Source organism: Morus notabilis, unplaced genomic scaffold (assembly GCF_000414095.1).
Source record: "Morus notabilis unplaced genomic scaffold, ASM41409v2 Scaffold602, whole genome shotgun sequence".
NCBI lineage: Eukaryota > Viridiplantae > Streptophyta > Magnoliopsida > Rosales > Moraceae > Morus > Morus notabilis.
In genome coordinates, this window is record NW_010358894.1 from 468,551 (window position 1) to 478,555 (window position 10,005).

General features: G+C 32.8%; 1 protein-coding gene across 1 annotated transcript; it reads right to left on the reverse strand.

The window, feature by feature from the left end:
* Nucleotides 1–2,218: 2,218 nt before the first annotated feature.
* On the reverse strand, nt 2,219–6,103 carry LOC21399002 (tetraspanin-18). The gene is made up of 6 exons (XM_024162660.1): nt 5,620–6,103; nt 4,906–5,005; nt 4,260–4,340; nt 4,037–4,141; nt 3,627–3,839; nt 2,219–2,599 (listed from the first exon to the last, which is right to left on the reverse strand). The coding sequence occupies exons 1-6, from the start codon at nt 5,928–5,930 to the stop codon at nt 2,525–2,527; spliced, it is 885 nt and encodes a 294-aa protein (XP_024018428.1). The 5' UTR covers nt 5,931–6,103; the 3' UTR covers nt 2,219–2,524.
* Nucleotides 6,104–10,005: the final 3,902 nt, after the last annotated feature.

Here is a 10,005-nt window from a genome sequence, read left to right on the forward strand (position 1 = left end):
TCTAAGTCATTTTTTGGTATTTGTTCATTATTTGGTATTTGTTCGTTTGTTTTATGTTTAATAATTGTGTATAGAAAGTTATCCACTGTTCTCTCTGTCCTGATGTTGGATCTTTCCCTTTGTTTTGTTCTGGTAATTTAGTGGAAATTGACTACCAAACAAATTGCATGATTTTAGTGAGATTAAAGCCATGCAGTGAACAGGAAACTCCTCTGGATTGGTTTGGTTGTTTTCTGCAAATTTTTAGAAATATCTTCCCCCATACTGAGTTTGCATGCCATCAACAGCTGTCATAACACATGAATGTACAGTTTTTTATTGTATAGCTCCTAAACTGACGTTTCAAGGGACCCAATTCCATTACAAAAGAAGAAAAGGAAAACCCCACTCAATAAAGACGAATGCACAAAACACACAAATCCCACCAATTCTATCAATTTCAACAGAAAGAGATTAGCGATTTTAGTTCTACGTTAGTCGGCAAATGGGATATTTCTTGACCTCAAAGGTGAGTTTCATCTCAAAGGCGACTCATTATTGTGCTCCAATTTCGTTGCTTTGCTCATAGGCACTAATGCCATTAGGATATATCGTCATCTCATCCTTGACACGCTCTTTTGCCATCTAGGTATATTCTTGTAGAAGAATTGGTTTTTATTGATGCTTTCGTTTACCTTAATTTTTCGCCAATGATTCTCTTTCAAATAATGCGTGAATAAGACTACATGATAAAACCAGTTCATTGGCTGATCATAATTGTAAACTTCAACAAACACCACTCTCGACATGTTAGAACGCATTTAGATAAGATACCGACTAACTGTTCATTGCTATTTGGCAATCACATTTACCAGCAGCGACGCATAGTGTTTTGGCAATGTGGGCCTAATCTGACTCCCCACTTCAAAAAGAGTACCAAAAAGAATTAGTTGATGTTATGTGTCCCTGAATTCTCATTGATGTAAGACCTTTCTTGACAAATCCAATTAATGCCCTCCAAAAAAAAACAAAAAACCGTTAATGTTCTCCATCTTCACGGAGGCCTTGGAAACCATCCCATGCTTAAAATAATAATAATAATAATAATAATAATAATAATAATAATAATAATAATAACAAATAAATAAATAAATTTATGGACCATCCCAAGTAATTAAAGATTGGGGGTAAAGAGAGAGGGTCGTACAGTTGTGCAATCATGTGCCAATTCCCCACTTAGTAATCACTAGTGACTCATGAACATTGATTATTCATTTACGTTTATACACTTGGTAGTTTTATTTTTGTTTCAAGGGTCCGCACATGGAAAGAAATTAGGAGGAACAAAACTGTGTCAGACAAGTTGGTGTGCTTGTTGTTGAGAAATAAAGAGTGAAAATTCTTGGATGCTAGAACTAGAGGAAGAGAAGTGCATATATGCGTGAAACAATGAATTAAAGGTGAAGACGTATTCTTCTCGTTTGCTGAAACAAAAAATAAATAAATAAAAATACTTGGTTGTAACTTGTAATAAATATAGGAGCAGTTTAAGGGATCTCGTGACTCAGATGGTATTAAATTATTGGCGCCCCATGAGTATGACCGGCACAGGCACTAGACAAACGCAATTAAAGGGAACACGAAAAGAGAATCAATCTGTAACTGTAAGCATAGTCTCAGTTTCAGACAGAGAAACCTACCATAAATTAATTTCTAGTTGCCATTCTCGATGTGAATTCTCAATTTCCATCTCATCTTGGTTAATGGTTATATACGTATACACTCACACACGCGCACATGTGGCATTCATCTTCATACACATGCATGCCTTATGCATATCTTTACTATAAATTATATAATAACTAGAAATCTACGGAATTCATTTTTCTTCAAGGACAAGGAACAAAGGAAATGTTGATGGATTTAACACGTCTCTTGGTTGGACAGAAGAGATATAAAGGAAGCGGCCATGGCTGATTCAAGGACGTGAGATTGCTTGAAATGGTTTAGGATTCAACACTTCATGTTGTCTTTCACTGATCATGTCATTTTTCAAGGTCATTGTCGTCTCATCAGGTTCACACTGTTTCTAGACGTTATCGTCGTTTATACGTTTGATGTCGTTCCCAGTATTAATGTGCCTCGTTTCCAATAATTTTATAGTACTTAAAATATACCAGTACCATTCTGAGCTTTGCATTCTATTTATAGTTTTATACACTGTCTTGTTCGTGCCTTTTGTCGCTTCCTTTTTCACTGTGATTGTGTATAATGTTCACAAAACACCTCCTTTTTTAACAATTAATTACTCATTACATCTTATCTTAATGGTACAGAACTTCCATTTCCATACATTGGCAAATAACACATTTTTATGTCTATACACATTATGACTTCACAAACGCAAGAGCTCCGAAAAAATAACGAGTTAAAAAACTAGCTAAGAATGATACATATGTACTCTCTCAATTGTAAATGAGAAGTAGAAAATATAACCTCTGCAGCACATTTTTCCCTGCAGTGAGATGCAAACCTTCCACTTTTATCACTGCCTGGATTTCGGACTCCTCGATGCATTCTGATTCAAAGAATTATAATTGTTGCCGGCGTTCAATCCATACTGCAGCACGTATATGAAAGTGAACAGGTAAGAAAAAAGAGCACAAAAAAATATATATTCGTGCTGGTGAAATGAAAGGAGATCCATATATAGTTGTTGAATCGTTTTTAAGTTTCACTTTGATCCATCGTATTAAGTTACATGTGCCAATACCAGTAATTTATTGTGACTTCTAAATTAAAAAATTAGCAGCACCACCCAAACAACATAATTCATACAGCACACTAACAATACATAAAGGATTGGATACCTCAATAAATAAATGAACGTGATTGATTAAATCTGAAGGTGTGTTATAACAGGGATTTTCCTCAATCCTTGTTAGAAATTCAGATTACAATGCATGTGATGACAGGGATTGTCCTCGGATCCTTGTTTGAAATTCAGATAACAATGCATGTGATTGCAAAGCCAATCTCTGAGTATAATTGTTGTAAAATCAAAATGCTAGAGGAAAATTTCTACCAAAAATCATGCTAAAGGAAAAATTACGTTGATAGAATGGTATACTCCCATGCTGCTGGGTAAATAGAAGTTAAGGTCATATGAACGAAAATCACATGCATTTGATTTTGTTTTGACATGCAATGCATACAATTGCAATTAGTTTAATATATTCAGTCAAAAATAACAATAAGAATAAAAGAAAACTTTATGCCAGAGATGGACGGACCACGGAATAAATAGCAGCAAAGAGTGCAGAAATTATTGCGACGAGTTCCAACTTGAATATATCCATTAGATTTATGTTCACTACTATAGACTTCATATACGGTTGTATCACATATGCCAACTACCTAAAGTTAAAAACTTATCCACTTGGACCACATCTACTTAGCTGTCATTTGTCTCCACATGTAGCTAAAACCTTACTCTTTTCTCTCCTCTTGTCAAAATAAAGGGTTGTAATAAAAAGAAATCAACATTACATCAACAAATTTTATTTGGGATGGTAATGACTCGGAGAAGTCAATTTTTAGGATTGGAAATCATCTTTAGTAATTACTCCTAGTCCTTGAACACATACCTTATCTCTTATACGTGAGCTCCAGATGTCAGAGTGATTCCCTCTCCCATCACCCCTGGTTGATCCAGATCCTTGGCTTGACTGTGGATTTAGCAGTGGCTCCCAAGTTCTACCCCTACCATTGTAATCATCTTCGAGATCATCGTCAACCCTTTGACTAGAAACAGTAGAGACCATGGCCCGCAGAATTATAGCTAGTAGCAGAGACAATGCCTGAAATAATTGAAACAATAAAAAAGAAGTCAATTGAATAACCATACAAGAGAAATTTATCTAATATGCTAAAAGACACCCGTCGCTTTTCCAAAATACTAAAATACTCATGAATAGATCCACCTCATAAGCAAACATATGACTTCATTGCTGGTTAAAGAAATTTATGAAATACATCTAAATTTACTGTAAGATACCTGTATCGAAACCACAACGATGCCAACCCACTTGCAAATGTCAATATTATCTTCAATGAACAACCGAAGATTCTGAAGTTGACCGGTTGGGTCAAATGGAAGATCCTGACAGGTATCATTACGGATATTTCTTAACATGATATACGAGGATATAAATCCATGAACATACATAACAGAATTATAAAGAGAAACGATGCAGAAGAAGAGGGTAAAAGAAAAGGACCTTTTCCCAATGATGATCAATTGCAATGAATGCCACCAAAGCCGCTTCAAGAAGAATGACTACGGTTTTGAGGAGAGTGTACTTATTTTTTTCATAACGTTAAGGAAGCAAAAGAGTGAAACACAAACATATAAATCAGAAATTACAATTAAGTTATTTCTACAATGCTTGCAAAAAGCTTCCCCCAAAAAAAAAAACAATACATAAAAAAAAAAAAGAAAAAAAAAAGAAAGGAGCAGTATACTTCAGAAAACTTAAATGTGATGCACCAAAATCCATTTGGTTTAGAACTTGCGGTAAACATTTTAACAGCATAATAAAGCTAATCCACTACTTTGTCTGAAATCTAAAATAAACAGCGCAAAAATAGAAAATTGAAAATGCAAGCTGCATCTCTTTTGTGAGCATTTCACCAAGGTCCAGAACATAACAGTTCTTACTGAGCAAAATGGTCACACAGTTCACCTACCACGCTCTACAAAATTATAAGGTCTCCAACTATTTTCTCCTAGTACTTTTACCAATTGCACACAGCAAACAAACTGATCAATATCCCCCCAAAAAAAAAAATACATACATATATATATATATATATATATATATATATATCGTTTTAGCCCGCAATCAATGCATATGGTGAGGATACAAAACATAGACAACAGCCATTAATTGCCTCAGCTGCAATGCAACCTATGAAAGTGATGCAGCACATTAAAATCCCCACTCCCATGAAAGAGTAGATAAACCTGCCATCAAGATAAAGCATCAAGCTAATAAAACGCAAGTTCCAAAATTTCAACATCAAGCACAATCAAATTCTCTACTTTACAGCACGGACATTTTCAGAGAAGACCAGACAATTGAATCACAATAAAGAACAACCAGCAAAGCAACTTCATAGAATTAAATTCGAAACGTGATCATACTAGTCAAAAGCCACCATGGCACCATCCCATTACACTATGCCATTCATCTGAGAGATTTTTTTTTTCTTTAACCCATAATTCCACTTCCAAACATGATCAAGCAAATTTCAGAGCAAAGAAGACGAAAAGTCGGAGCATTTAAAACGAATAAATTCTACCCACCATTTCAATTTTCAAGCTTGACTCAAATCCTTCAATCATACATAACCTGAACCAATTAATGTTATCTGATTCCCTAGTAAAATTTCACAAACTTAAATTTCAAGCATAAACCAAGAATTTTCCAAATCCATAATCAAAGCATAAAACTCAAATATCTAAACCCATATCAGTCAAGAGTAATATAGAACCCTCCCAATTAAGCTAAAATTGACGTTGCAAACAAAAAAAAAAATCAGAATTCAAGCAAAATTTAAAAAAAAATTCGGAATTACCAAGGAGCTGGAAGGTTCAAGGCACGCAAGTAAAGCTCGAAACCGTCATCGAAGCTGGAAACAAAATCGGCGGCGACATTCGACGGAAGAATCTCGTCGGAAACCCCACCGGTCGTTAAGAGCGACGAAGGAGGAGAAGAATCCGGTGAAGGAGCGACGGGCGGTACCGGCGGGGAAATTGGAATGCGATCGTGCCACTGATCGAGCATCCATATGGAGTAGAGAATGATGGAGACGCCAACGAAAGCTTGAAGGAAAATGAGGAACTTGAGAAAAAAAGCTAGCGATATGTGGCAACAATGGCGTTGCATTTTTTTTTTGGGCTCTGAGAAAACCTGCAATTGGAAACCCTAGAACAAGAACGGAAGCCGACGATTCGATCGATCGGAGAATTTTATTTTGTTAATTATTTTTGTTGTGTGTTTGTGCTCTGTCTGGTGTTCGCTTTCAGAAGGGAATATGCTGTTGTCCGGATGCAGTTTGATCGCTTCAGCTGGACCAGCGTCAGCGTTGTTCAAAAATCTTATTAAAAATTTTCAAAAAAAAATCTCATTAAAAAAAATTAAATTAAATCATTAATTATACGGATTCATAGATTTAAAATTATGATTTAAACTCATTCTCAATTTATGTATATTTTTAATAAGAAAAAAATACTGTAACGAACCACGAATCATGATTTAAATCATGACACGAATTCACTAATCAAACACACAATTAAACCCTTCAAAAAAAAAACTCCTCCTTTTGTTTTAACAGCTCAAACTATTGTTTAGAATTTAAAATTAAGTTCAAAATTCAAATTAGTGTTTAGGAGAGAAAAATTTAAAGACAATTCAAACCATTAATAATAGTTTAATGACAACTCAAATTGTTAATTTTAAAATTCATCTTCACTTAAATTCTAACAATCTAAATTGTTATCAACAATTCAATAGTTATAGATTTTACATTTTCTCCATTTTCAATTTTAATCTTAAAAATGTCATAACTTCTTCGTTTAAATTCCTATTAAGATGATTTTTTTAATGTGTTCATAATGAAGAGATTAACAAATCTCTACCAATATTACATATTTATAATGAGATTTTATAAAATCTATTACAAAAGCTAATAACAGTTTTTAACACTGTATACAAACACATTTTAGATTTTATTCACAATTTAAATTATAATTTATTTACATATCTAAATAACAGTTCATATCACAATTTAAATCACTACAATTTAAATTCTATCAAATCTCTATAATTTTAATTATTGAACTAAATAAGCCAAAAAAAATAAAAAAAATAAAAACGAGGAATAATAGACCTTGACAAAATTGACTACTTTTTTCTTTAGGAAATTGACCACCTGTTTTTTCCTTACTTTTGTTTTTAAGCTATTCAGAAATAAAACGTTAATAAGTTGACCCCTTTTTTTTAGCATATTTATTTCTTAAATTTACCCTAATTTAGTAAATTATCATTTAAATTTTGAGTTCATTTAATTCGTTTATGTAAATTTATATGATAATTTTTTATTAATTTTTTTTTAAATTTTTTACTATAATAAAACTCAAATTCTAAATTTAAATCAATAAAATAAATAAAAATTTTTAATTTTAACAATCAACTCCCTCAATTTATAAAACTGTTGTATTTAACCTCATTTGACAAACTTACGTTAACAAACTAACGGAAAGAGGGGTGAAATTAGTATTTTAATGGTTCATTTATCAAATAAAATAATAAAACCATTCTAGACTAATCTCAGCCATTGATCTAACTTTTTATCTCAACCATCCATTCAATTGCCTTTTTCGAGGAGCTGGCGGTTTGTCCCTGTGCTTCTTCCTGGATACCTCAGGCAACGGTGTGGTGTCGTCCGGCCTCCGTCACCGCCGCTTCCGACGCTGGGCCTCAGCCCTTGCGATGAAGATCCGTCGAACGGAATGGCGCTCTAATAGTCAATTCCGTGGGGCTTGCAGTGGCGTAGGAGTTATGGCCCGCCATCATATTCGGTGGGCCGGCGATGCAATAGCAGAGCCGTTGCTTTCTGTGAGTCCATCAGGTCCGGAGGAAGATCAATCAATAAATGGGGCAGAGATTTTCTGTCTTTGGTGTTTGGATTCAGGGGAAACACGAAAGAGAAGGGAAAAGAAAAGGAAATGAGTGTGCTTATTCTTTTGGACTTTAGCTTGAGTATAATTTTTGAGTTAAATTTAAATTATAATTTAAGTTAAAGTTATAACTTAAATTTGTGTTTAGTTATATATATTTGAGTTATAATTTGAGATAAAAATCTTTTTGAGTTTGTATTTGAGTGAGTCAAAACTTGAATTTATATTTAGATAATATTTTAATAAAAACTCAATACTGATGAAAAATTTTAATAGGGTATATGAGTAGAGTTTTATTCGTCTTTTTATTATCAACGCATAGAAAAAAAAATCATTTCAATCAGAATTAAAACGAAAAAGTTATAGCATTTTTAAGAATAAAAAAATAATAATGTTCATTAATTTGAGTTTGAGTTTCTGAACTCGAGTTGAAGGAGAAACTTGAACTCGAGTTTTAGTCCCGAACTCGAGTTCAAACTTAAAATAACATAAATTTAAATAAAATTATAATTCGAGTTGTATTTTTTTGAGTTTTTTACTCAAAAGAACAAGCCTTTTGTTTTTTCAGTTTTTTATTTGATAAAAAAAGGCATTAAAATGTCAATTTTACCCCTCTTTCCGATAGTTTTTTTAATAGAAGTTTGTCAAATGGGGTTAAATGCAAGAGTTTTACAAATTGAGATGATTGATTATCAAAATTAAAAATTTTAAAGGTAATTTATTAAACCACAATAAATTTAAGGGATAAATATATCAAAAACCTTTTTATTTTCAACCAGCATGACAAAGCGTTTAGTTACTGTTGATTTTTTCCCCGAGATGAAACTTTAAAAATAAAAATAAAAACTTAGAGGAACAAATTTTGAACTTTAATGTTAAGATGGAATAAGGTGTACTTATAATTAGTTTATATTTTCAGTTGCGTGAACTTTTTTTAATTTTAGGCTCCGTTCATTTTACCTATTCGAGTTTTACTATAGTAAAAAATTTTAAGAAATAATCACATTTAACTTTTTTATTACAGTAAAAAACTTTCACATAAAGTCACATCTCAACTCAAATTAAAAACTTAAATCAACGAACTAAATAATATATGATTTGTTATCCCAAGAAATGAGAATCAATTTCTCTCCCGCAAAACAAGAATATACTATTTTCTTTTCTTAAAGAACTATTATACAATGGACAGAAAAAATGAATACCATTATTTTTTCTCGATACAATAAAATGGAGTACCATTATGCTCTTTATTTCTTTATTTACTTTTCTTAAAATACATTACTAATTACTTTTCTTTTTTTGGACCTTTACTCGGAAAAAAAAAAGCACCGGTTGACATTGGAGTAAAAAAATAAGATATGATTTTTTTAAGAGTTTTTTATTATAAAAATTTAGAACTGAAAATTCAAATCGGTAAAATGAACAAGACATCTTTTCATTTGTATTTGGGGGGCAACTTCGTCAATGCATATTCATTATTCTAATTACCAAAGCACAAAATTTGTTAGGTTTTGTGAGTTAGGAGAAAAGTTGTCTTAAAATTTAATGGGCACATTGTTAAAATACCCAGGAAAAATTCCAAAAAAAAATTATGGTGGAAATTTTTAAATTATGCAAAATATTGAGCAACAAATATATGTATATATATATGTGTGTGTGTAAGGAATCTAATTTAAATTCCTCGCCCTTAAATAAAAAAATGACATATTGGGAGCAAAAAAGAGGTGTCATTTTTTTTAGATTTTTGTGTCAAAAGGGACATATATTGGCTCCGTTTGGTAATGCTTTTAGGAAGTCAAAAGCACTTTTTTTTTCAGCTGAAGCTCAAAAATATGTTTGGTAAACATATAAAAATAGATTCTTAAAGAATCTAGAAGCTATTTTCCATCTGAAATCAGAAGCAGCTCACTTGCTGCTTCTGATTTCAGATTGTGCGGGAATCTGAAGGAATACATTAATGAAATTTTGGTTATTCCCAAAATAACCCATCTCTCCCTCGTCCTCGTGCACACATCTCCTCAGCCCCTCCCTGAAACTCTCAGCCTCTCAACCTTCGCTCGTGCTCTCTCGCCTCAGCCTCTCAGCCTCCTCTCGTGCTCTCTCGCCTCACCCTCCCTCAGCATCTGGGCATAGGCTCCGTTAGTATGAATGCCATTGAAGAAACAGGGAGAACGGAAAAGAAATGGTCAAGATTATTTCTTTTTGTCTTGCAATATGCGTAAGTAGAAGGCTGTTATTTGCTCTTGTTATTTTGTTTAACAGTTTTCTCGCTAAACCCAAAT

Coding starts and splice junctions, on each gene's coding strand:
- LOC21399002 (XM_024162660.1), bottom strand. CDS start 5,930: ATGCAACGCCATTGTTGCCACATATCGCTAGCTTTTTTTCTCAAGTTC. Junction 5,006..5,619: donor TTGAACCTTCCAGCTCCTTG/GTAATTCCGAAT, acceptor TCTTGATGGCAG/GTTTATCTACTCTTTCATGG. Junction 4,341..4,905: donor ATGGCTGTTGTCTATGTTTT/GTATCCTCACCA, acceptor GAAAAAAATAAG/TACACTCTCCTCAAAACCGT.